The sequence below is a fragment of the Chionomys nivalis genome, chromosome 16 (genome assembly GCF_950005125.1).
Source record: "Chionomys nivalis chromosome 16, mChiNiv1.1, whole genome shotgun sequence".
Lineage (NCBI taxonomy): Eukaryota > Metazoa > Chordata > Mammalia > Rodentia > Cricetidae > Chionomys > Chionomys nivalis.
This window is the reverse complement of record NC_080101.1, coordinates 53,272,350-53,299,914: the sequence shown is the minus strand read 5'-3', so window position 1 is coordinate 53,299,914 and position 27,565 is coordinate 53,272,350. Positions and strand designations below refer to the sequence as shown.

The 27,565-nt window shown below is 39.8% G+C and overlaps 1 protein-coding gene and 1 non-coding gene across 6 annotated transcripts in view; both read left to right on the top strand.

Moving 5' to 3' along the window:
* The window catches only part of Stau2 (staufen double-stranded RNA binding protein 2), a 311,167-nt gene that overhangs the window by 55,168 nt on the left and 228,434 nt on the right, over window positions 1–27,565 (top strand). For 4 of the 5 annotated variants that reach the window (XM_057790251.1, XM_057790250.1, XM_057790249.1 and 1 more), the window contains 2 exons: window positions 4,612–4,771; window positions 15,327–15,462. In XM_057790251.1, coding sequence (XP_057646234.1) covers window positions 4,612–4,771; window positions 15,327–15,462 — 296 coding nt within the window. Of the gene's footprint in view, window positions 1–4,611; window positions 4,772–15,326; window positions 15,463–27,565 lie in introns of those variants that run through there. The other variant, XM_057790252.1, reaches the window with a different exon arrangement.
* On the top strand, window positions 3,323–3,486 carry LOC130888315 (U1 spliceosomal RNA). The gene has a single exon (XR_009058447.1). It is a non-coding gene; the product is annotated as a U1 spliceosomal RNA (small nuclear RNA).

Sequence of the window (27,565 nt, the reverse complement as noted above, 5' to 3'; positions counted from 1 at the left end):
ATAACATGTCCATATTACCAGTATTTTGCTCAGATTATTTTACTTAACTCTCTATACACTGGAGGTTTTCATTTTAATTTTATTTTTAGAGAATCCGAACCAGGAACTAACTGTATAGCACAGGCCGGCCTCAGACTCAACGATCCTTCTGCCCTCGCCCAACTAATGGTGGGGTTACAGGGTGTGCACCTCTGCTCTGGCTCCACTCGGCTTCTTTAAAGAACATGACTGCCAGTCAGTGCTTTGCTCTTCATCTGATGAATATAATTATTTAAGTATATATTTGTATATAAATATAAATTCATATACAAGTGTATATAAATATAAATCATATAAATATTTATATTATATTATATACAATATATATAATAATATATAAATAATTATAATAATGAATGGTTATATAAAATATAATACCCCGCTGTGTCTGCACTCAGTAGGTGGAAAACACTAAACATTATATAGTGTGATGTGTGTGTGCCTTTCTCTGTTGACATTTTTACATTTGCTTTGTTCAAATAGGATCCGATCAAGGATCACATTAGATTAGCTAATCAGATTAGATTGTCCTTTTTATCTGTTAATATTACCTTTCCTGATGGGCAGTGGTGGCGCACGCCTTTAATTCCAGCACTCAGTAGGCAGAGCCAGGTGGATCTCTGTGAGTTTGAGGCCAGCCTGGTCTACAGAGAAAGTTCCAGGACAGCTAGGGCTGTTACACAGAGAAACCCTGTCTCAAAAAACAAACAAACAAACAACAACAACAACAACAACAAAAATTACCTTTTCTTTCTTTTTCCTCACTGTCCTCTGATATCAGTTAGTTGAAGATAGAGTTATTTGTCTCATAAAGTGTTCCATATTTTGTGTATGGTTTTTGTGTTTGCTTTTTGTTGTTTCAGATGGGGTCTCATAGACTGGCTTTGAGCTTGGGATTTTCTTGCCTGAGCTCCCTAAATGCTGGAGTTACAGGCATGCAGTACCACGCTTGACGTCTGTCCCAGGATTTAGATTTAATACATAGGGTTTTGGTTTTCTTTTTTCTTTTTTTTATTTATTTCATCATTTGGGAAAATACAGTTAGGACGACTAGGGATTTTAACTGTAGACTGTGCCTTTTGAGTTCATATTCTCAGAAAAGATTGAAATAATAATTTTGTATGGAAAGATGCTATGGAAATACAGGAAACAGAATGAGGACGATATAAGAGAGGTCTAGGATAGAGATGGCAGGGAGAATATAAGCAGAAAGATGGGAGACTTTGTTTTCTGCTTCAATCCAATCCTCTTTTTTTTGTGCTTTAGCTACATCAGAAGAATTCATGCTCAATTTATGTTGTGTGAACCAACATTTCCAAGGTCCACAGAAGTGCATCCTGCATCCTATGGTGCGTGTTTCCCTGCACCTGAGACCTTAGGTAGCTAGTGGTTTGTCTTCTGTGATCAACAACCATGACTCCTTTCTAGAGTTTGACATCATCGTACTAATTTATATGTGCTTTTGCTTCTTCTACCGAGCACAGTCATTTTGAGTTCATGTTTCATTGAGTTATGTGAGTCTGTATATCAGTATTTCTTTTTTATTATTATTATCCAGTGTTCCTTGTGTGGATGTAGCACTCTTTAAAATCCACGGGTTGATGGATATTTTGGTTTCATCCTTTTGCTGTTATAATGATACTTTGAACATGTGTATACATGTCTTAGTAGGAATATGTATTTTCTTTTCATTCTTGGTAATAATTTGGGATTGACAGGGTGTGGCTGAAGTAAGTTTAAATTGCTAAGACTCTGCTTTTTAGTATCTTTTGACCTTTTACATCCCTGTCAGATATTATACAAGAGTTATTGTTTTTGTTTTTTGAGATGGGGTTTCTCTGTGTAGTCCTGGATGTCCTGGAACTCACTCTGCAGACCAGGCTGGCCTCGAACTCAGAGTTCTGCCTACCTCTGTCTCCCAAGTGCTGAGATTAAAGGTGAGTGCCACTATGCCTGCTTAGTATGTGTATTTTTAATCAAGTGTCCTTTCAAATATTTCACTTGTTATTATTAGGTTGTTTGCTTTGAAGGTTTGAAATTATAATATAAATCATCTTTTCTTGTGTGTTTAAATTTCATGCGATAGTCTATTATATCATAGAAAACAAAGTGGAGTTACAAAGCAACAGTACAGCGACACTAGTTTTTATGTTTATGTATTATTTTGCCTTACTAGAATCTCCTGTTTCTTTGTGTATGTCTGAGTTACCAGCTAGTGTTCTTTCATCATGGCGTGAAGGTCTTTTCTGTTTTCACCATGCCTTGTCAGCTACTAGCAGCAGCTTTCCGATTACTTTTTAATTTCACCTTCACTTTTGAAGTGTGGTTTGTTCATATTAGCATTCCTGGTTGAGTGGTTCCCCCCTTTTATCTTTGTAAATATATCCTCCTCCTTATGGTCTAGTTACCATAGTTTCTGATGAGAATCTGCCAGTCTCACAGATGATCTCCTCTAGAAGATCTTAGTTATCTGATTGGTTGCATCTTCCCTACCTTGGGAAAAGGATCTTTCTGTACATCCCACACTGCCCTTAAAATCCTGATCCCCCGCCTCATCCTCCAGCATGTGTGTGCCAACATGTCTGGCTTTACATCTCTTCATTTTTAATTGTCTTTCACAGCTTTGAATATATTGTGTTTTAGTTTAGATCTCTGAGTTTGTTCTGCTTGGGATTTGTTGAGATTCTTAGATATATAGGTTCATATCTTTCATCAAAGTTAGAAACTTTTAAGCCATAATTTTAAAGTGTTTTTTGTTCCCTTTTCCTTCTGTGAGATTTTTATAATTATGTTCTTATAGGTTTCTCAGATTCTGTTTACTTCTTTCCGGTTCTTTTCCCACTCCTCCCCACTTATCCACCCTTTTCTTTTTTAAGAGACCGAATCCTGCTATGCAACTCTGATTGGCTCAGCCTTGCCAGGCGGACTTGGAAGGCCTCTAGTTCACAATCATTTCCCTGCCTCTCTCTCCCTGTTAGAGTTATAGATACACACCGCCATATCTAACTTCAGTTTTCTTTTTTATTCTTCTTGGTTCTCAGACTAAGTAATTTTAATTGTGTCATATTCAAATTTACTGATTCTTTTCTCTTCCTATTCAAGTATGTTGTTGGATTTTTCTAAGAATTTTAAAATTTCCTTATTGCTTTCAGCCCCCAAATTTCTATTTGGTTGGTACCCTTTTATAATTAATATCCCCTATGCTTTCGCCCATTGTTTTCTTAGTTTTTTTTGTGTACAATTTCCTTCACTTTTGGAGTATACTTAAGACAGTTAATTTTTAATACTTACCAGGCAAGGGAGATACCACAATCATGAAGGTGGTTTTCCCAGGGCGAGACTTCTCCATTGCTCTACAGATGTCCTGACCTCTGTGATTTCCCCAAACATGGGAAACTTGACTGCATAATTTATGGTTGTGGGGGACTGTATTTGCATTTTCCCTTAAAAAATAAAATAATAAATAAAAATAATAAAGGGTAGTCAATTTAAGTCTTTGTTTGCTATGTCCAGTGTCTTCACTATCAGGGACTGTTTTTGTTAATCATCTTCCATGTGAGTGGGCTGTATGGCACACATGTATGTGTGTGCACGTGTGCTTTACAAGTTTTGTTGAGGACTGAATGGACAGCTTTAATATTGTAAGGTGATGTCCCCTTCTCTAAGGTTGCGTGTTTAGTTGATGAGAGGTGCAGTTCATTTAATTAGTGTTTTATGATGTGTGTCGGTATGGGTCTTTTAGTTTGTCTTGCTTGGAATTTGTTGAGATTCTTGAATGCTTTCTGTCACTGTAACAAAATGCCACAACCAAAACAACCTACAAAAGAGAGCATTTAACTGGGGCTCAGGGTTCCAGAGGATTGTAGTCCATGATCTTCATTGTGGGGGTCTTGGCAACGGGCAGGCATAGCACTGGAGTAACAGTCTAGAGCTTACATGGGATTCAGAAGCAGGATGCAGAGAGAAAGAGGTAACTCTGCAGTGACATTCCTCTTCTTATAAAACCACACTATTTTTTTCCCCAAAGAGTTCCACCACCTGGGGACCAAGTATTCAAATAGATGAGCCTATGAGGACTATATGCATTCCTTGGCCCCTAGCTTATAGCCATATCATAATGCAAAGTGGATTTGGTACAACTTCAAAAGACCCTAGAGTGTTTCAAAGTCTTAACACAGTTTAAAAAATCCAGAGTCCAAAGTCTCTTCTGAGACTAAACGCAGTCTTTTACCTGTAACCCCTTAAAAGCAAAAACCAGATTACATGCCTCCAACATACACTGGCACAGAATATACATTACTATTTCAGAAGGGACTTGAACTCTGGACCCTCAGCCTAAACGCCTTTTTTTTTTTTTTGGTGGGATTAAGACAGTTGGGTACAGTCTCCTGACATCCTTTCACTGGGTAGAATATAGGCTTTTGTTGTTGTTGTTGCAAGCAATCACTGATACGCTTCTGCTGTGATTGTGGTTCTTTGTTGTTTGTGTGTGTGTCTGTGTGTTCTCTCAGACCACCAATTTTGGTACCTGAAAATTTTTATGTTTTCTCTGTTTGTCTGTATTTTTCTAAGATGTTCTCGGTGCAGCTGAGTCTTGGCGAGCAGACATGGGAGTCCGAAGGGAGCAGTATAAAGAAGGCCCAACAGGCTGTTGCTAATAAAGCTTTGACGGAATCTACGCTTCCCAAACCAGTTCAGAAACCACCCAAAAGTAATGTCAATAATAACCCAGGTACGGCATTGACTTGACCTTTTGTTCTGTGAGCTGATGTGTTACTCTTCTTTCTGCGTTGCCCTGCGAGTCATACAGGTACACAATTAGTCATACAGGTACCTGCGAGTCATACAGGTACATGATAAGGAAGGTAGCGGCAAAGAAGAGAGTTACAGTTGTTTTGAAAGTTCACTTAGTGGAAACTGTAAAAATCTATTCCTTTGAATGTTGGCAAAAACACGCGTGCTTGCAAATGCAGGAAATGTGTTTCTTTTAAGGTAAAGGAATTGTTTTTCTTTTTGGAATATATGTGCTAAGAAATTTAATAATTAAGTTATTCCTTTTTAGTTTAATGCAAAATTATAATGGTGTCTTGTTAAATATTTTGATTATTAGTGTAAAAGTTTGAAAATAGCTGGGAATTTATAACGTTTATATGAAATTTATTAAGAACCCCCCAAATCTGTAAAGCCATTCATGTGCAAAATTCTTAAATGAATGACAGTTCTAATTTTAATTTTCTTTCTTTTTTTTTTGTTTTTTGTTTTTTGAGACAGGGTTTCTCTGTGGTTTTGGAGCCTGTCCTGGAACTAGCTCTTGTAGACCAGGCTGGTCTCGAACTCACAGAGATCCGCCTGCCTCTGCCTCCCAAGTGGTGGGATTAAAGGCGTGTGCCACCACTGCCCGGCTCTAATTTTAATTTTCTAAGAACAGTTATTGACAGCTGTTTTGATTGCATCACTCCCAACAACATCACATGTCCATTCGTCTTCTGAGAAGAGGCAAGCCTGTGTTAGCCATAGTGCGTTAGTTATAAAGTCAAGTTAGTAAAGTTCTTCTGAGTTCAGTTTTAACCATATGTTTGTTTACTCATTTGTTAACTTATTAATGTGTTCTTACCGTTGAATCAGTGCTAGTACTGCTTTAGGTCTTTTTAAATAACGTGAAGCCCACTCACTAGCTAATGGTGACTCCATTGTTTAATTAGCCCTGTGCTTGTCCTTGGGGGCACTGTGCTTCGTAGATACAGTCTGCTCTGTTCAAGGCTCTCTCCCAGACTCCGTGGTTTCCTATAGCAGACCCTCTGCCCTGTTCAAGGCTCTCTCTCCCAGACTTTGTGGCTTTTAATCCCAGCTCTTGGAGAGGCAGAGGCTGGTGGATCTACCTGTGGCTGGTTGAGGCCAACCTGGTCTACAAAGCAAGTTCTAGTACAACTAGGGCTACACAGAGAAACCATTTCTCAAAAAAGCAAAAAGGAAAAATAAAAAAAACCAAAACAAACAAAATAAAACCATTTGTGGTTGTGTATGGTACACCAACATGTATTAAACACTTGCTGTTACCTATGCACAAGGTATACAACCTCTTTTTCTGTATCTTACAGTTTTGTACACAAATATATAATTTAATGGTAGATATTAAGTGCCAAGTAAATAATAGCAGCTGTTAATGTTAAAAGTAACGAGCATGTTAACTGAAGTAAGATGTAGGCCTTGAGGGAGTCCAGATATGGGGGAAAAAGGAAAGAACATTCTAGACTGAAGGAATACTAAGAAGGGCCCAGGAGTAAGAAGGTTTGGTAGAAACCAGTTTGTGTGTGTGGTGATGATTTTAGTTACTGTATGTGAGTGCTGAGTTGGAAGTGGAGGTGGGGAGGGATGCACTGTGAAAGACCCAAGCATCCCTTTCATAAGACTTTTTTTTTTTTTTTTGTCATTTAGGGTACTTAATATCTAACAATAAATGGATTGATGGTTTAAAAGAGCATTTTAGCATGTGACATTTGACATGTGATTGGGAGATGCAAGACAAGAAAGCAAGGTGACCAGCTAGGCGGTCAGTGCCATAGTTCGGAATAAATACATTGAACAAGCTGCCATGTATTGCAGATATTGTGTGTCCTTCTCTTTGAGGTGATGGGAGTGGACTGTGGCGTGGAGGGAGGGAGCTCTCATGGCGTTTAATGAAAGCATGGCTGTGAGCTAAGCTCTGCATCCCTACAGCAAGGAAGACCTCAGTGAGACTCAAAGTGTAGGAAAGTCTGAAAGCCCAGTAGAGACGCAGTTCCAGTGTGGAGTATTGGGGTAAGCTAGACAAAGGGAAAGGGTATTTGGACAGGCTTTTAAACACATGCAGACAAGCGCACAAATCACGCTTGCAGAGCTGGATCTAGCTGCTTTGTGAAACACTACTGCAGGTTCTGCCATTGCCGTAGCAGCTTCCCTCCTTCAGAAAGAAGCCCTCCTGAGTGTCTCACGAGTTGTGGCTGCACCTTGGAATCATGTGTTCCTCTTTGCTGACGCCTCCTTATTACAAAGCTGTTTGTAAGATTCAGCCGTTTCCTTGTTAGTGCACAAATACTTGGATTATTTCCAGATTGGGATTGTTAGTAATCCTGCTGTGAACATTCTTGTATACACACACACCTTTCTGTTGGGAGTGAACCTGGGGTTGGAACTGCTGGGTGGTAGGTTTCCATGTGCTCAGAGTTGGCATGCATTGTCAAGTGCTCCATTAGCAGTTACTAAAGCCCTCTTTGTCCTTGTTCACCATCGACTTTTTCAGCTTTCTTAGCTCTTCTGTGCTAGGGCTCTTAATAAATTTCATCTGCGTTTCCCTAGCAGCTGCGGAAGGTGCCTGGTGAAATGTTCTCGATGATGGTACCATTTGTTCATTGGCATTAGCATAGTCTCTGTTGAAAAGAGACAGGGTGGTTTATACATTGCTTTAAAATTATGTTCTGTTTTTAATAACTTAGAGGTTTCATACATTTTCTAGACTCACATAGTTTGATATATGAATATATTAGAATATTTTGTAGAATATTTCAGAGGATCTTTTGAAATTTTTTTTTTTTTGGTTGTTTTCCAAGATTTTCTTTCTCTGTAGCCCTAGGTGTTCTGGAACTTGCTATATGTTCCAGGCTGACCTCAAACTCTCAGAGATCTGCCTGCCTCTGCCTTTAGTGCTGGGCTTAAAGGTGTGCACCACTTCTCTGCTTCTTTTGTATTCTTTTTAAAAAATGATTTATTTATTTTTCTTTTATGTGCATTGATGTTTTGTCTGCACTATATCTTTGTTAGGTTGTTGGGTCCCCTGGAATTGGAGTTACAGACATTGTGAGCACCCATGTGGGTGCTGAGGATTGAACCTAGGTCTTCTGGAAGAGTGGTTAGTGCTTGTAGCTGCTGAGCCATCTCTCCAGCCCCTCCTTTGAAATTCTTGAGGTTGCATTTTGAAGAATAGAAATTCTTCTATTTTAATGATTACAGATTTATTAGTCTTATTTTAAGTGCTTTTAAATATGTTATTTGCTAAATCTCATCTCTTTCAAGGCTGTGAAGATACTTCATGTTATTTTTAGACGTGTTATTGTTTTGTCTTGTTAACTGAGACCTCGAGTCTGTCAGGTGTCAAGTTTATTTATGTGTGATATGGGGTAAAGTTTGAGATCTGTTGTCTTAGTACATTTTGTGCAGTTGGCTAAAATGACATCCGCATGCTAGTGCACTGCAGAGGCAGCTCTGTGTAACCAGGCAGGTACAACTGGAGGAGAGGAGCCTGTTAGATTGGAGAGATCTAGTCCCTAAAGAGGTTGGACCTCGATTCTTCACAGCATGGTCTTCCTGCCAGTTAACTAGAACTGTGCTATAGAATGACTCTGCTTCTTTCTATTTTTTAACTTTTGAAATAATTTCAGATTTATATAAAATTTTTAGAAATAGATCTAATGTATACCTCTCATCCAGATACCCCATGGTTGGCAGTATTGAGCCATCTGGGAGTAAGTTATTCAAGTGATGTTCCTCTTTCCTGTAGTATTCCAGGGTTCCATTCCTCCTCCTCCCTCACTTTTCTGACAGTGTCTTATACTGTAGTCCTAGCTGGGCTGGAATTTAGGACAGTCCTCCTGCTTCCCCTTCCTAAGTGCTATTTCAGATGGGAGCCACCACGCTCCATGTGTGCTGCTGCTGCTGCTGCTTCTTCTTCTTCTTCTTCTTCTTCTTCTTCTTCTTCTTCTTCTTCTTCTTCTTCTTCTTCTTCTTCTTCTTCTTCTTCTTCTTCTTCTTCTTCTTCTCCTCCTCCTCCTCCTCCTCCTCCTCCTCCTCCTCCTCCCCTCCTACTCCTCCCCTCCTCCTCCTCTTCCCCTCCTACTCCTCCCCTCCTCCTCCCCTCCTCCTCCTTCTCCTCCTCCTCCCCTCCTCCTCTCCTCCTCTTCCTCTCCTCCTCCTCCATGTGCATTTTCTTCTTGTTGTTCTTCTTTTCCCTCCTCTTCCTACTCCTCCCTTCTCCTCCTCCCTTTTTGTTTTTGAGACAGGGTTTCTCTGTGTAGCTTTGAAGCCTGCCCTGGAACTCTCTCTGTAGACCATGCTGGCCTCAAACTCACAGACATCCTCCTGCCTCTTTAATCCCAAATGCTGGGATTAAAGGCGTGCACCAGCACCACCCAGCTGCATGTGCATTTTTTAAGTGCATAGGTAACCTCTTGTTAGACAGTAGAATGGGGGCATCATTTACTCCACAGACTCCACTCGTTGCTGGCTGTCTTTTAAAGCTCTTGTGTAATCAAAATCATGTGCTTAATGTACTTGCCATCTTTCTTTACTCTGTTTTAATCTGACATAGTCAGTCTTCCCATCTTTAGGACTTGACATTTGTGATGAGTATGGGTATCATACTCATCTAGGTACCATAGTTTGTACAGTGCTTCTTGTAGAGTACACCTGGTGTTTTCTCATGGCTATTACATTTTTTAACATGCATATCTCCAAAGTAAAACTGAACTCAGTGCTTATAGCTTCTGATTTCCTTTGGTAGTGATGACTTTGGCCACCTGCTGAAGAGCATGCCTGCAAAACTTCTCTACCATAAAGTTGATCGTATTAATAAGTAGTAAGTAAATAAGCATTTTGAAGATATTTTGAGACTATATAGAAACATATGTAATATCCTGTTCCTCATCAAATTTTCTTTAGCCTACTAAATTTAGCATCCATTGTTAATTTCTATGAATCTATATGAATCTTAGGTTTGCTAGTGTGATTTATTTTGAATTTTAGAATTCCTTTAAATTCGTTAGTTGTCATTGGCGCTCCAAGGGAAGAAATTCCCTCTTCTTTCATTTCTTTATTTATGTCATTGTTGATCCTTATACTTCTGTTCTTACTGGTTTAAAGTCTATTGCTTCATTTTCTTTTTGTGTTGAGGATTAAACCCAGGGTCCCATATATGCTAAGCATGTGTTCTATCATCAAGCTACAGTATGTGATCTATGAGTGTTTTTGGTGCTATGTTTGTTTTTAAAGAAATGGTCTTACTTTGTTTTTGGGCTGGCACAAACCTGGGCTCGGGTGTTTTTCCTTCTCTTCTTCTTTGTTCCTGTTTAGTTTTAGTTGAAACCACAGATGTGCCAACATACCTGGCTTATCATTTATTTTGATGCTAAAATTGTCTCAGGTTGTGATTCTATGGCCCTTTCAGTTGACTCTTGGCTCCTGGTATCTTCTCATCATTCTTTGGGTGCTTCTGGCTTTCTGGTGTAGAAGGAGTTCCTAGGTCATCTTGTACTTTCTTTGTCCTGGCTATGTGCCAGTCATTTCTGGGAGGAGCTTTGCTTGGTCAATTAATCTTTTCATCTTCCAGAATGTAATTGTTGGGTAAATACTATGTTCAGACTTTTCTAACTTTCTACAAAACTGTTTCTAGTGTTAGTAGCTTGTTATTCCTGAAAAACAATAGTGGCTTTTCTTTCACTTGTCATCTATAGAGATTCAAAATTATTATGTGTAACTCTGTACCTAGCTATCGAACTTTTTATATTTAGCACTGATAACTAGCATGTCCCTTTAATATATCTAATAACCATATCAAAATATCCCATGAAATCTATAAATATATATAATTTTGCATCAATTAAAATGTTTAAACAGCTGGGCGGTGGTGATGCATGCCTTTAATCCCAGCACTCGGGAAGCAGAGGCAGGTGGATCTCTGTGACTTCAAGGCCAGCCTGACCTACAGAGCGAGTTCCAGGACAGTCTCCAAAGCTACAGAGAAACCATGTCTCGAAAAAACCAAAAAAAAAAAAAAAAAAAAGTAAACAAACCTCGGCCTGTGAAATGTAATGTGTCAGTGGGTAAAAGGTGCTTGTCACCATCCTGACAACCTAAGTTAAATTCTTGGGATCCACATGGTGGAAGGAGAGAACCAATTTGTGTAAGTTGTCTTCTGACCCCCGCATGGGTGCCCACCCACTCACTCACCTCTACATAAAGTAAATAATGTTAAAAATAATCCAAGAATTTCTAAAAATAGATGTATTTGCCGCACCAAGAATGCATTCTCTAATAGCCGAGGAACCCTGAGTAGTGATCATCCTTATGCAGGGGGTCCTCCCCACTCAGAAGGAGAGTGCTGACTGTCCCTCAGAGGCTGCTCTTAGCTCTTTGTACATGTGCTCTTGTGAGAGGAGCAAGGTGTGCATGGTGGGGCCAGCCTCGTTCTTCTGCCAGGGACAGAGAGCTGAAGCCTTTGCCACATGGGCCCTGTGCTCCCGCCACAAAACCCAGTGCCACTGCATAGAGTGCAGTGGTCTTCCTTTCAGGTGAGGGAATTATACAAGCTTCTTTCAGTTAAATAGTGAGGCTAGAATACTTCACTTACTCTAAACACAGGTTGTGGTGGTGGCCAGTGGTTTGTACCCCAGGAGTGTATAGATTGCTTCACTGTTGACTGCCCGACCTGGAATTTTCAAATAAATTAAGTTCTTATTTATTTCCCTGTCTTACAGATTGAGGTTTTAAAAGCTCCTCTCATTTAAATTTTACACTGCTTATGGCTGAATAGTTATTGCAGGAAAGAATTCAAAATGTCCTAAATTTTTCCAGAATGGCAGCTCACACTGGAGCTGAAGGCAGTTTAGCTCAGCTAGGGCTTTGTAGTTAAGTCTGAGGACAGCCTAGGCTACATAGGCTTCATACCTATCCCCCCAAAATCATTTAAGTCAAGCAGTTCATAAATCTTGATTTCTAGGAAATATTTTAATCATTAAACTAAAATCTTTATACAATTTAAAATGTAAACTTAAAAGACATATACTATACTTTATTGTTAAATAAATTTTTTGGAAGATGTTGGGCAGTTTCTAATAAAATTAAATAAGTCTGCTCTATGATCCAGCACTTCTACCTCTAGGTCAATATCTTCAACATCTGAGTATATATCTGTTGCAAGGAGAGCGGGGCCCTTTGTTTGTCCCGGCCGCGCAGCTAGCTTACATGCGAAATAACCACACAGAAACTGTATTCATTAAAACACTGCTTGGCCCATTAGCTCTAGTTTATTATTGGCTAATTCTTACATCTTAACTTAACCCATTTCTATTAATCTGTGTATTGCCACGTGACTGTGGCTTACTGGCAAGATTCTAACCAGCGTCCGTCTCAGGCAGAAGACCCATGGTGTCTCTCTTTGCCTTTCTTCCCAGCATTCAGTTCTGCCTTCTCCGGCTACCTAAGTTCTGCCCTATCAGGCCCAAAGCAGTTTCTTTATTCATTAAGCAATGAAAGCAACACAAGAAGAACCTCCTGCATCATGTCTCTAGTCCATGACTTTCAGAAATGTCCAGGATGGCCTTATAAATACTGTTCCTAACTGCAAAGAACTCTCATTCTCCATCAACAGCAAATGAACAAATATTGTTCTCATTCAATAATATAAAAATTAAAAACATATATATGCAAACAATGTGTGAAAGATGCAAATGAAGTACTGTTTCTTCATCTCTCAAGAACATGCCAACAAATATGTAATAACAGAAGTCAGAGGGAGTCAGGGTGATGGGAAGAACTTGGTGGCTGATGGAATGTTCTCGAGTGGGGTGGGATCATGTGAGTCACTGCACTTGTGCTTAGGGTTGTGTGTCTGCCTTACTTCCGAGGGAGAGAGAAAAAGAGACACCCTTTGTCTTTGACTTTTCTGTAGATAATGGATATAGAAAATAGAGGTTTGGACTAATTGAATTGCTATTCAATCCAATTTGTTTCCTATTCTGTATAATAAAGGAATTATTAAAGCACATGCTCTAAAAGGCAAAATTCAAGTTAATGGTACAGAGTTTTTAAAATTAAATTTTGCTCTAAAGAAAGATTTCATGTATATACATATATGTTTAACTAACTTATTTTAATACTTAAAATCAAACTTGACCTAATGTTATTCCAAAATTTAAAAAAAAAGTTTACCTAAGTAAAATAAGATATTAAATGCCCCCTCCTGTCACTAGGTGAGCTCATGCCAGCTAAATCTTATTTCTCATTTATCTTCCTCCTGAGATGCCTGTGTGCATGTGTGTGTGTTATATATACACATATAATATATAATACACATATACATACACATCCACACACTTACAATACATATACATATACTCACCTACACACATATAGCACATGTGTTACATGTACACATATAACATACAACACACATATAACACATGTGTTATATATAATATATGATACACACATGCACGTATGTATATGTATATGGGAAATGAGACAGAGTCTTGCCCAGCCTGCTGGGGACTCAACTATGGAAGACCTCATCTGGTCTTGAATTCACATGACGCTATCAGCCTCAGCGTCATGAGTACTGGGATTATAGGCCCTGGGATAGTTTTAAAAACAAGTCAGTTTTTAGTTTGTCATAAAAATACTTCTTAAGATGAGGGCTCTTATCAATATCAAACAAAGAAAGTAATAATTCCTCTACATTAAGGTCATGTGGGGTGCAGATTCACATTACTGCCCATTTTGCCATAGTTGGTTTGTTTTGGTGAAGGATGAAAGAGATCCTTTTATTGCATTTGGTCTCCAGGCTCACAGTTCTTCTCCAGCTTTGTTTTCATGCAGACTGCTTGTTTGGCTGAGTCGTTGGTTCTGTAGAATTGTCCACACGCTTGCTTCTGCAGATGGTACACTAGTGTGTTGTAAAGCCTTCCCTGGATTGTGTAAGCTACCCAGCTTCAGCTCGATGTCCTTGGCAGTACTGCAGTACTCGTGGGTGGTAGTCTCCTTGCTGCACTAGAAGACAGTTTCTTGTGGTGAGGGCGAGTTCTAATTGTTCTTAATAATAAAAACCCACAGTAAATGCTGGAAAAGTAAAGGAGCCGACTGCTAAAGAAACTTCTTATTGAATCCCCAGACCGAAGGGGCAATATCATGGCCTTATATTCCTGTCTCCACCTCCCTAGTGCTGGGATTAAAGGCGTGAGCTTCCTAAATGCTGGGATCAAAGGCATGAGATCCCAAGTGCTGGATCAAAGGTGTGTGCCACAACTGCCTGGCCTCTCTGGCTAACTAGTGGCTAGCTCCACCCACTGATCTTCAGGCAAACTTTGTTAGACTACAAACAAAATATCACCACATTGTGGTCTCTTGATTTTAAGATTGATTCATGTACTCTGGTGGTGGCAGCCAGTTAATCTGTTAGCAAGCTCCCCATTAACACTGGCCAGGTGGCTGGGGCAGCATGCTGCTCTTGTCGTCTAGAGTATCTGGCATCTCATCACCAGTTACAAATTGGTGGTGTTTTGGAAGACATCATTCCTTTTGCTGAAATCCCGGCTAATACGAAGAACGCCCCCTTTCATCATCATCTTCTGAATACACTTTATTCAGGAAAGGCCAGATAAGCATTTGATCCCCTTATCAGCGTCATGTGCAGATCTGTAGTCAGTCATTTCTCCAAAGATGTTCTTATGCATATTTTTAAATGGGGAGTGGTAGTTGTAAGCCACATTCTCGGTGCTGGCTGATTTCATTGCTAATATATTACATGGACCTTCTTAAGTTGACAGCGCTGTGAAATACTGTATTCCGTTAAAAATTTTAACTTTTGAGATAGAGCTCAGGATGGCCTCCACCTCAGTATGTAGCTATAGATAATCTTAAACGTCTACTCTTCTGTGTTTGCCTCCTGAGTGCTAGGATTACAGGCATGCGCTGCCATGCCCTGCTTTAAATGGTGCTGAGACCAAACCAAGGCTTTGAACATGGTAGACCAGCAGTCCACTCAGGCCTCAACCCCTTTCTTCTTCCTCCCCTCCCCCTCTTTTTATTTTTAAGAGAAATTCATCAGGCACTTACATTTTCAATTCATATTTTAGCTTGGATTACTTAGTGTGTTTAATTTTATATTTTCTTCTCTGATTACTTGTACAATTACTTCACAATTACGCGTACTTTAATTTGTTTTGTACCTGTCTTTGAATGTACAATATCTTTGTGATGTAATAACAGTACCAATATTACTAATTGCATGGTTGCTAGAAATATTTTAAATAATGTAATTACACAGTTGAATTTTTCATTTTAATGTACAGAAAATGCTAAAACTTTAGAGGTATTTCATTAAATACTACTTTTTACTTCATTTATACTTAATGAGAGAATCGTATAGAGGGGCCCTTCACTCCCCGTCTTCTTTGGTTATTAAATGCATTAGAAGGATAGCTTGTGTAGTTTATTGTGGAAATGTTTCACTTGTGTGCCTTTAATATTTTGTTTTTAAACAGGTAGCATAACTCCAACTGTGGAACTGAATGGGCTTGCTATGAAAAGGGGAGAGCCTGCCATCTACAGGCCATTAGATCCAAAGCCATTTCCAAACTATAGAGCTAATTACAACTTCCGCGGCATGTACAATCAGAGGTTGGTATGCCTGCTTTGGTTTTGTTGCTTACTTACTTATTTTAGGCATTCTGTAGAAGTGTCTGATATCTAAGATTATTTTCATTGTGAACACAGATGACATTGGACATTTTGGGATAAACCTGACTCACCAAGAGTATTAGAAGTTAAAAACAGAACACAAACAAACCCCCGTAACTCCAGAAACCCTCTTTACTGCATTTCAGGTGTGCACAGGTTGCAGGGCATCTGTCATGTGACGGTCTCATCCCCTCAGCACACTAAACTTAGTCTCTTTCCTGATTTGACTACATTAATGGCTTTGTGTAGTAGGAACTGCGGGCCTGCTTTTCGTCCTGCCTGGCTCCTGCACGGCTAGCTTTACACCAGAAATAACAACACACAAACTGTATTCTTTTAAACACTGCTTGGCCCATTAGCTCTAGCCCTTACTGGCTAATTCTCATATCCCAATCAACCCATCTCTAATAATCTGTGTAGCATCAGTCTTACCAGGAAAGATTCAGCATGTCTGACCTGGATGTTGCGGGAGGTCCTTCCGCACCTCCAGCCAATAGCCGCCGAGATACCAGCCCATTGGGGCGTGGTATCTTTCCCTTTAAAAAAAGCGGCTACTTCCCTCCTCTCTCTCTTTACTTCCTGCTCCGGTTCCGGCGACTAGACTTCTTCCTAATTGCGTGCGCATAGGGCTGTTGTCTGGGACGATGATCTGTAAGTTTATTCCCTTTTAAATAAATACCACCCTATTAATCACAATTCCAAACTGGTGTGGGATTGTTTATGACTTGCGCCTTCACCTGGAGGCTTGCTTCATCGCGTCTGCCCTGGAGCACCCCTGCATGGCGTCTGAGCTCACTTCCTCTTCCTCCCCGCATTCTGTTCTGTTTACTCCATCCACCTATGTTCTAACCTATGAGGGCCAAGCAGTTTCTTTATTATTTAACCAATGACCTTCCTTCATCATTTCCCCTTTTTCTGTTTAAACAAAAAAGGAAGGCTTTAACTTTAACATAGCAAAATTACATATAGCAAAACAGTTATCAAGTAAGAATTGCAGTTACAATATTTATATCTAGTTTATCTTTATCATAACTAAGGAAAACTATAACTATCTATCTATTCTTCAACTCCATCAAAGACTCCAGAAGGATATAATATTACCTAAGTAAATGAGAAGTAAGCAACTTACAAAACTCTAGAAATCACAGAGACATCTCACTGCCTGGACAGTCACCCAAAGTTCCTCTGTACCGTTGGGGCATCCATCTTCGGCCTACAGGTCCATAGTATCCAAAGACATTTCCATGAAGCAGGAAATTTCAAAGGCAGTTCAGTCACTATCTGCTGTGTCCTGCAGAATGTCTCGCAGACTCTTTCATGAATCAGGAACCCTGAAAAACCATCTCACCTTTAGGCAAGTTCAGCAGTCCTCTCTCTGAGGGTTCTCTGTGTCCAGTTTATACAATAGTCCAGGCAAGAGCAGTTTCTTGCCCAAATAGCTATCAAACTCCATAAGGTGCCTCTTCGATGCCCATCTTCTGCTTGAAGTAGATTGGTGCTGCCAGGAGCGAGTGTCTCATTGTCATGAAAAACCCTAAGTTATTAAAACATTTAAAATGCCATATTCTATAATCTTTGAAAGATATGAAGAATGCCTATCTAAAATATATCTATGTACATCTAGAAAATCTAACTAACATGACTACAAGCTTGACTATTATTGATAATTATCCATTAACAACCTATATACATTACATTTTTAAGTGAACTACACAATCACAATACCTTAATCAATATCAGAAATACATATACATATAATAAAATTGACCTTAAATTAATGTCAGTAAACCAAGATTCATATCAATGCAAATTATTCACATCTATATCATCTCCCCCTTTAAATGTAAAAGAACATTTATAAACAATATATGGGAACATGGGCGCAGTTTTTTCTCTCCAAACTGCTTCCTGCTGAATGGGGGCGCTGTTATTCGGGTCTTTTATGGGATAACCTGTCTGCTAGGTTCATCTCAGTTGGCAGTTGAGCGAAGCAATTTTTTAAGGGTGTTCACAGCAACCCTTCAGGAGGGCGTGGTCTATCATATCATATTGTGATCGAAGAAGCAATCCATAGAGTTTATCATTTACAATAGTGTTATTGGAGAGAGGATTTACTAAGTCTTTGCTGCATGGGGCACAGTCCTGACAGTTGCTGGTATATCTTACAAGCATGCTAGAAATCTCAAAATACAACTGAGATCTCTTTTGTAAAAGTTAGGCAAAACTCATTATAGGGAAGGTAGAAAATGCCAGAAGATTTTTTAAAAAAGAAATATTTTGCCTTCCTAGAACTAGTTACCCTTAATATTTTGATTTACTTTATTTTTAGCTAGGTAGTGGTGGCATATGCCTTTAATCCCAGCACTTGGGAGGCAGAGGCATGTGGATCTCTGTGAGTTCAAGTCCAGCCTGGTCTGCAAAGCAAGTTCGAGGAGAGCCAGAGTTGTTATACTGAGAAACCCTGTCTTGACAAACAAAAAAACAACAAAAACTTATACTTTGTATAGAAATGTTTTTAACTGAAATGAAGCTGTTCTTTGGATCCAGCTTCTGAAATATTACTGAATAATATATGTATACATATATATTGTATAATACCTATATGTAATATGTGTACAGTAAAATGCACATACCCTTAGTGTATGTCTTAATGACCTTATGTATATATGCGTCTGTTCTCTCTCCACCGACTTCTAACATACGTGTGTCTCTGTGTGTCACCACTCAAATCCAGGCACAGACATTGCCCTTCACTCCCTGCTCTGACACGCCCTCTAGCCTCCGTTCTGTTGTCACGGATTAGTTCTGTCCCATAAACAGATTCAGCACCTATTCTCTCTGCTTCTTTCATTGTGAATGATAGTTCTCTTGCTTTGAGATTCATTAATATTGCTTATTTTGTCTCTCTTAATTGCTGAACAGTGCCCCATCATGTCTGTGTCTTAATTTGTTTAATTGATGTGTGCAATATGGTGGCTTTTAAAACCCAGTCTAGTGACGGTTTGTCATAATTTTAGTATCTGAGAAACATTTTTTGCTGACTATAAAATGCCTCACATGGCTAAGGTATATTGTATAAGTGCATATCTCATTTTGATCACCTAGGCTGTTTTCCACCCTTCTCCTTGGATTATAAGTAAATACTGCAGTAAATACCGTTATAAAAATCTTCTTGTTGGAGTCTTTTACAAATATTTGTTTTATATTTTTTCCTGAATGTACATTATTATAGGAAGAACATTAGAATTAAGAATAATATATTACTCAGTTACATTAAAAGTTTGTTCTAATTTTTTATAGCATATGAGAATGCATTTTCTGTTTGACAGCTCTGAATTTGAAATATATTGCTTTGCGTGATTGCTGGCAAGTGAAATTGAAAAGCTTTCTTTGATATTGACCGCTACCAAACAGGACTGTTCTCAGGTGTTTGCTGCTTATCTTTTTATTTGTCCATTGATTTATTTTTATCACATTTTCTGACTAGTTTTCAAATATTTGTGTTAACACTATTAGCATTCAGTTTATTTTATATGTAATTTTTCTTTTATTTTTGTGTCTTGCTATAGTTTTATTAGCTTTTGATATTTAAAAAACAGTTTCTTTGTTTTTTTTTTTTTTTTTTTGAGACACAATTTCTTTGTAGCTTTGGAGCCTGTCCTAGAACTTACTCTGTACTAGGCTGGCCTCGAACTCACAGAGATCCGCCTGCCTCTGCCTCCTGAGTGCTGGAATTAAAGGTGTACACCATCACCATCTGACCTACAATTTCATTATTGTATATAAGAAATTAATTTTGATATGTGATCATGTATATGTTAGTGTTTTTGTTAGGGTTTTATATATTTATCTATAGTCTAATTCAGGTGTGCAGAGAATATAATTAGTCAGTATGTACCTTGATACTTCATAGTTCCTTGTTTGGTGGTAGAAGATTAGCTGTCCACAGTCAGCACCGTCCAGATGCTGATTAGTTCCTGCAGGAGTTGGTGTGGGCTCCCTCGGTCACACTTGTTACTTAGGAGGTCTCTTAGGTTTTCTCTGCTCCGCCCTGCTTTTCCGTGTGTCTCACTTGTGCTAGGAAGGGCATACCTTTTACATGGAAGGCTCTGTGTTGTCCTTTGATGCCTGTTGTATGTGGGCTCCTTACTCACATGAAAGTAATATGTGGGATGCTTTCTAACTCAGTTGCACTGGCCGATGCTTTCAGAGAGCACTTGCAGTCTCCCTTCCTAACTTGGCTAACACCGTCAGCGGTTCTGACTTTCCTCTCATTTCCTGTCACTTGACCTGTCCTTTTTCTCAGCATCTCTATTTCTCACTGTAGCATCCCAAGCAGCCTCCCTGGCTGTCAGCTCAGCATGTGTACCGTGTAGTTGCTCTACCCCCACCTTCTTTTCATGATATGTGTGTGGTAATCTTTCTTTAGTCTGGGGTTCCCTAACATGCATAAAGCTATTTGTCTTGGGTAAGGAGTTCCTAGTCCGTTTTATCCATGTAATATATTTCATTTTTACTTTCCCCCTCTTACCTATCTAATTTTGGGGAGAGGGTTGGGACAGTTTTTCAGTATTAGATAGGCTGACCTTGTACTCTGTATGTAATTCAAGCTGTCTTCCCAAGTGCTAAGATTATAAGCGTGTGTAAGCAGAGACTGCTCGTTCATTTCCCGGCTATCCAAACCCGAATAATCACACAGAAACTATATTAATTACAACACTGCTTGGCTAACAGCTCAGGCATGTTCCTAGCTATCTCTCATATCTTAAACCCATTTCTATTAATCTGTGTATCACCATGGGGCTATTGCCTACCAGTATGTTCCAGGGTCTTTCTCCAGCTACATGTCATCCCTCTAATTCCACCTACTTTCTCTCTATATCTCTGGATTTCCTGCCTGCTATATTCTGCTTTGCCATAGGCTGAAGCAGCTTCGTTATTAACCATGGTAATAAAACATATTCAGAGCATACGGAGGGGAATCCCACATCAGGCATGTGATATCATACCCAGCTCATATTTTCTTATTTTTAAAATAGTGTAATTTTACAAAATAGCAGATTTTTTATTATGATATTTTATTTGCATATATAATGTAATTTAATCGCTACCCTTTTTTATCTCCCTTTCCTCTCTTACTGACCCCATTTCTTTTCCCAAAGAGTACCCTTTCTATGTTTATGTCTTTAAAAAAATTTAAATGCAGATTCTGCATATAAGAATAAACACAATATATGTCTATGTCTATTTATTTTGTATAACATGGTGATCTCCTGATCCATCTGTTTTCCTGCAAATGACCTGACTTTGTTCTTTTTTATGGATGAGTAAAACTCCATTTATATATACACCACATTTTCTCATCAGGTTGGCTCTATATCTTGGTTATTGTGAATAATGAAGCAATAAGCATGGATGTATAGCTATCTCTGCCTTGTTGACTTACGTTCTTTGGGTGTATATTTGGGAATGTTGTTGATAATTCTGTTTTTGTCTTTTGAGGAACTTCTGTGCTTATTTCCATGGTGGCCAGACTAAGACATTTCTTTGTATTGTAATATAATGAGTAGATTCATGACAGTCTTCTTTAAAAGTCCTTTTTTATTTTTTGATATCTATAATTGTTTACTGAAACTTTGACTAGTGAATTTATTATTTTCAAATAAAGCAGTTTGGTACTAAAGCTTTGTGTGTGTTTATGTTCTAGAGGAGGAGGAAGTCAGTAAGGGGGTCCAGACACTGAGGAGGTGCCACTTGACAAAATCTAAAGAAGTGGGCTGGGGTAGGGTGGGGGACAGGGACAAACAGAATCATGGGACTGGATGCAGGGAAGCAGATGCCTGGCATGCGGCTGCCTTGAGCAGCAGTCTGTGCCTGGAACTGACACCCAGGGAAGAGGAGGTAGTAGGAGGGGCCAGGGTCATGTGACATGACTTGACTCTCTTTCTGTTCTAGATGTTCTGTTAAGAAAAAAAAAAAAAAAAAAAAAGACTTTTAACTTTTCCCTTCTTTCTCATTCTGAGATCTGATTTGTGTATGCATGGGGTAAAGGGAGGAACTCACCCTTCTCTAAGGACTCCTCTTATCAGTGAGAAGCTTTTTCCTCACACTTCTTCAGTCTTTATGATTTCCCACTGATAACACAGAGGGACGGTAGGTGAGCCCCCAGGCTACCACGCCAGGGTTGTCTGGAAAGTTTCCTTCTCCCAAAGGCGGCGCTACTCAATAAGCTCTGAAAATTGTGATCTCACATGTGGCCTCAATTTGCCTGTGACAACTTAAGCTGGAAGCCGTTCCGGGAAATGTGGAGAACCAGAGCAGAGGTAGTTCACTTCCTGTCCAGTTCCAGATTAACTGTAGCTGCTTAAAACAGGGACTGAAAGGCTAAGTCCAAGAAACGTAATTTACAGGCAAGTTTGAAAGTTTACTACTCAAGGTTATATTATATAGTAATTAGCTGTTGCCCATGCTATTGCTTTCTTTGTTCTCTGCTGTTGGATTTTCTTTGTTTGAGCTCATCTAGAGGCCTAAGTAGAATGTTCTTTCCTCTGTTCTGTTTTGTGATGAGTGGAGAGAGATTCATCTGTACAGACTAGATTCTGAACTACTTGTCCCCTGTTAACACCCAAGGTGCGTGGCAGTGGCTGCATCCTGTGTTGCTTTTCTTCCTTGTCTGAGACCTTACTTGACATGTTATTAGCAGAAAGCATTTACTTTTCAAACGGCAAAGTATATATTGGATGTGTCGTGGGATAGTTATGAATATGGCCCAGCATGTTTGGAGTTGAAATGTTGTAATGTCAAGAGATTGGACACCTACGGGAAGGTTGGAGAACAGTCTATGAATGCCTGTAACCCTTACATTTGACCATTCAGCAGGCTGAGACAGGAGAATAGCATGAATTTGAGGCTAACCTAGGAAACAAAGTGAGATGACCCTATGTTTAAAAGGAGGAAGGGTGCTCATTTTTAACTTTCACTTTTTCAGACTGCATTTACTGTAGGAACTCCCAGTGTAGCTGAGGTCAGCCTTGAATTACTGATCTTCCTGCATTACGTCTTGAGTACTCAGGTTACAGATATGCAATTTTGGATGTGCCCAGCTCTGGTGAGTAGACCCTGTGGCTTTTGGAGCTGTGGTGAAGCAGAATATCCTCAGAGTCCATGACCGAGGAGGGCACTCATTTGAAAGGTGCCAGGAGCAGAGGGAGAAAGGGGGACAGTCAGGTTTCATGTGTGTGTGTTTGCACATGCATAGTTATGCCATCACGTATGTGTGTAGGTCAGAGGACAGCGTACAGGAGCCAGTGCTCTCTCTTATCATTTGGGTCTTGGAACTCAAACTCTGATTGTCAGGTTGGTTGGCAGCAGGCACGTTTTCTTGCTCATCAGTCTATCTGCCCCATTCTACCATCCTTTCATAAACAACGTGGAAAAGAATAGAATGGCGTAAATTAGGCATCCCATCAGCAGTTGATCGGTTTGTCTGTTCCAATGAAGAGCTATTGTTTGGCAGACGGCCTGAGAGCCCTTGTTCTTCTGACAGATTTGGAAAGGGCACAACTCAGACTGTGCTGTATGAGGATGGCATTTTTGCCCGGGTAACTGGGACATCGGTTGGGCAGCCCTCAGGCAAGTCAGATACAGGGCTTGGCTTGTCCTCATTTTTATTTCTCCTTTTCTTAATCCTGTGTTTTTTCTTTTTCTGACTTTATTTTCAAAGAAGCTCGCTCTTATTGCACTTCATAAGTGACATGGTAGTGTGTTCAGTAGACTTGGAGTGGAGAATGGGTGAGGCGGTGTGTGTGTGTGCACACGCGTGCTGTGTGTGTGTGCGTGTGTGCGTGTGTATGTGTCTATGTGTGTGCTGTGCACACGTGTGTTTTGTATCTTAGGGGAATGTAAGAAATACTTGTATAGACTGTTCATTCCAGCGTTTATTTTCACACTGGGTTTGGGGCGGATGGAGACTTGAATGTCTAACTCTGGGGTGTGTGGCCAGTTTGCAGCAAAGGGGATTAACCTACTCACATTGCTGCAGATCACAATAATTTTATTCTGTTATTGGAAGGATACTAGGCAAGAGAGGTAGCTCTAGGTCCAAGGTCCCCAGAAGAGGGGTCTGTGGTGGATCTGCGGCACATGGAGTTATTTAGGAGTCTACATAGCTTGATGTGGTTTTGTTTATCTAGTTTCCATTTTCTTCCTCAGAGGATTTGGCTCTGTTTATTTATTGTCAGTCACCTTGGAGCAGTTTGATCTGCACTTATGCCGTCCTAGTCACCCGTATGGTGAGCGCAGTTTGTGTCAGGAAGAGGCCTGGGTGCCTGCAGCTCCTGTATCCAGTTCCTGGTGTAGTTATTTATCATGGTACTAGTGCAGTTACTGACTTACACTCAACAGGTAGGAACTAATAGCAAGATAAGCAAGGGATACAGACATGGACTGTTTTCCCTAAAACCTGCTCTGTCCTGTGAGCAAAGCTCGGCGCCCAGGTCAGCGTCTGCCCTTGTAGCTCTGGGAAGAAATCTGTGCCACCTGAAGAGTCTGACAAGCGTTGTGGCTGTCGGTGGAAACTCAGCAGGGTAAAACTTGGAGATTTGTTTTCATCCACACTGACTTTATTTCAGCTCATTGATTGCCAATGAAGTTAGAAATAACGAAAATTCTGCCAGGAGTGGTGGCGCACACCTTTAATCCCAGCATTTGGGAGGCAGAGAAAAGAGAGTCTCTGTGAGTTCGAGGACAGCCTGGTCTACAGAGCGAATGCCAGGACAGCTAGGGCTGTTACAGAGAAACCATGTCTCGAAACAAGAACAAAAAGATTCTGACTTATGAAAATAACTCACATGTTAATTAGATAGGTTGAGTATCCCCCATTCAAACGCTTGAGACCAGAAGTGTTTTAAATGTTGGAGTCTGTTTTTGAGTTGTGGATAATTTGCACATACATAATGAGGTATCTTGGGGATGAGACCTAAGATGACATGAAGCTTACTTATCTTTCATATGTGTCTTTATGTATACCCTGAAGGTGATGTTATATTGCAATTATTCTGTGTGCGAAATAGTTTTTGCACATTCAACCATTGTATTATGGTCCCTAGTATTTCAGATTTTGGAGTTTTGGATTGGAGATGATCAATCCATGTTTCAAGTGTTATTTAAATTCCTTGTTTTGAGGGTTCTTGCATTGTCGGTATGAACTCCTCATTGTTTGTAAAAACCCGTTGAAAACATTTGCAAGTACAACATTCTGTTTGTAACAGCAGTTATGGTTGAGAAACCTACAGTTTTGGTTTTGGCCACTAGGTGGTGCTTGCGTATTACTGAAACATAGAGACTAGTTGGGTTCTCCGAGATGAGTGGCTAGCTTATCAATGAAAAGTTGAACTCTGCAATTACCAGCGTTCAACCAGTTTTGACCTGTTGATATGCTGGTTTCATATCATTTAACCTTGTAGGAAAAAGTCAGCTAAACAGCTTTAAAATCTTGTGGCTAAATAGAATAAGCATGAAGTTCTGAAAAGCAGGAACTTTTTCTAACAGCTAAGCATGCCTTAGCACTTGTTCTCCTGTATTCTTTGGTTTGAGAATATATTCCTTTTATATTGTATACCTTACATATGACATACATGCCGGAGCTATAAAAATGATGATTCTTCATAAGGACAACACCTTATAAAACAGATATAGAAGTGAGAGGAAACTGAAAAGTACATTTAAAAGCATTTTTTTCTCCTGTGTTTACATGTGTCTGCAGTGTTAGAGACTCTTCTTAATGAGAAATGAACCTGAATATATAACTGAGCATTGGTGAGCCAGAGAAGAGACCCTGAACAGATTGCCAAAGCAGAGTAAAGAAGAGTGACTCAGTGCTCCTTATAGCACAGATATAAACGTCTTTAAGAAAAAATTACACAAATTTAACTAGTGTAATATACCACAATTAAATGAACCTTGCCCCAAGAAAACAAGATTAGTTTAGTGTAGTAATAAAAATAATCAACTGTATTAATTGAATGGAGGAAAACTATATGAGCATCTGATTAGAAGCAGAGCAAGCATTTGATGAGCCAGCATTTGTTCATGTTACAGATCGAGCAAACTGGAAATGGAGATCGGGACCTCCCTAAGCATCTCTTCTGGTACTGTACTTTATGCTAATAGACTAGAGCAGTGGTATGGTTCTCAACCTTCCTAATGCTGTGACCCCTTAATATAGCTCCTCATGTTTTGGTGACCCCCAACCATGAAATTACTTCCGTTGCTACTTCGTAACTGTAATTTTGCTATGGTCATGAATAATAATGTAAATATCTGTATTTTCCAATGGTCTTAGGTAACCCTTGTGAAAGAGTCCTTTGACTTCTAAAGAGGTCACAACACACAGGTTGAGAACCACTGGTTCTAGATACATTCTTTGTGAGGTCAGGACCAAGACACGTCAATTTCTATTGTACTTGGACTCTGGTACATGCAGTAAGAAGTAAATGATGAGAAATGTTAGAAAAGAAGAAGTATAGCTCTTTTTTATCTTAAACACTGATTCTTTGTGTAGAAAGTTCTAAGGCATGAAAAGCAAGAGCTAATAAGGGAGTTTCATGAGGTCACAGGATACAGCCAATACACTGAAACTCAGTGGTCGTTCTGGTTAGTCCTGAGCAACTGGGCAGTTACAATCACATAAAACATTGTATTTAGAACTAAAATGAATAAAATGTGTGACAACTTGTTGTTGAAAGCTATAACACAATCGCTTCTATTAAGGAGGACTCTTCATTTATAAGATAATCACTTCTCCAAATGTTAACATGAAGATGAAATACATTTTCAGTGAAAATCCTAGCTGTCTATTTTCATGACACTGGCATTTATATAGACATACAAAAAGCTGGTAGTAAACACGGCAGTTTTGAAAAGAGCAGAGTTTGAGAGCTTACACTGCCTGATTTTATGGCTTGCAAAAACCTATTTTAAGGTCTGGGGATATAGTTTAGTTGGTTGAGTGTTTGCCTAGAATACTAACACCCTGGATCCAATTGCCAGCACCATATAAATCTGACCTGTGCACCTGAGAAGTGAAGGGAATGCAGGAGGATCAGAAGTTCAAGGTCACCCTTAGCTACATAGTGCACCTGAGGCTAACCCAGGCTTCAAGAGACCCCCTCCCCCAATCCCCTATATGATCAAATCAGTGGACAGTGGAATATTGACAGAGTTATAGATCAATAGAACAGAAAAGAACAGAGGTTGCCATATCGTAGACCATGGTCCCAGATGTGTTTGCTTGTTTCTGTGTGGCCTGCAAATTAGGAAGTTTTTTCATTTATTGATTGATTGTTTTTATATCCCGACCACAGTTTTCCCTCTCTCCTCTCCTCCCAGCCCCCCATTCACTCCTCTTCCTCTGTTTCTGTTCAGAAAAGGGCAGGCCTCCCATGTATATCAGTCAGCTGTGGCATTTCAAGTCTCAGTGGAAATAGGCACCTCCTCTCCCTTAAGGCTGGATGAAGCAACCCAGTAGGAGGAAAGAGTCCCAGAAGCAGGCAGCAGAGTCAGACAGCTCCTGCTCTCACTGTGGGGAGTCTCACATGAAGACCAAGTCACACACCTGTACCGTACATGCAGAGGGCTAGGTCAGTCCCACACAGGCTCCCTTGTTGTCAGTTCAGCTCTGTGAGCCCCATGAACCCAGGTTAGTTCATTCTCTGGGTTTTCGTGTGGTGTCCTTGACCCCTCTGGCTCCTGCAATCCTTCCTCCCCTTCTTCTGTAGGATTCCCTTAGCTCTGCCTAATGTTTTTTTTTTTATTTTTATTTTATTATTATTATTATTATTTTTTTTTTTTTGGTTTTTCGAGACAGGGTTTCTCTGTGGCTTTGGAGCCTGTCCTGGAACTAGCTCTGTAGACCAGGCTGGTCTCGAACTCACAGAGATCCGCCTGCCTCTGCCTCCCGGCGTGCTCCACCATCGCCCGGCTCTGCCTAATGTTTGACTGTGGGTCTTTGTATCTGTCAGCCTCAGTTCCTGGGTGAACCTCT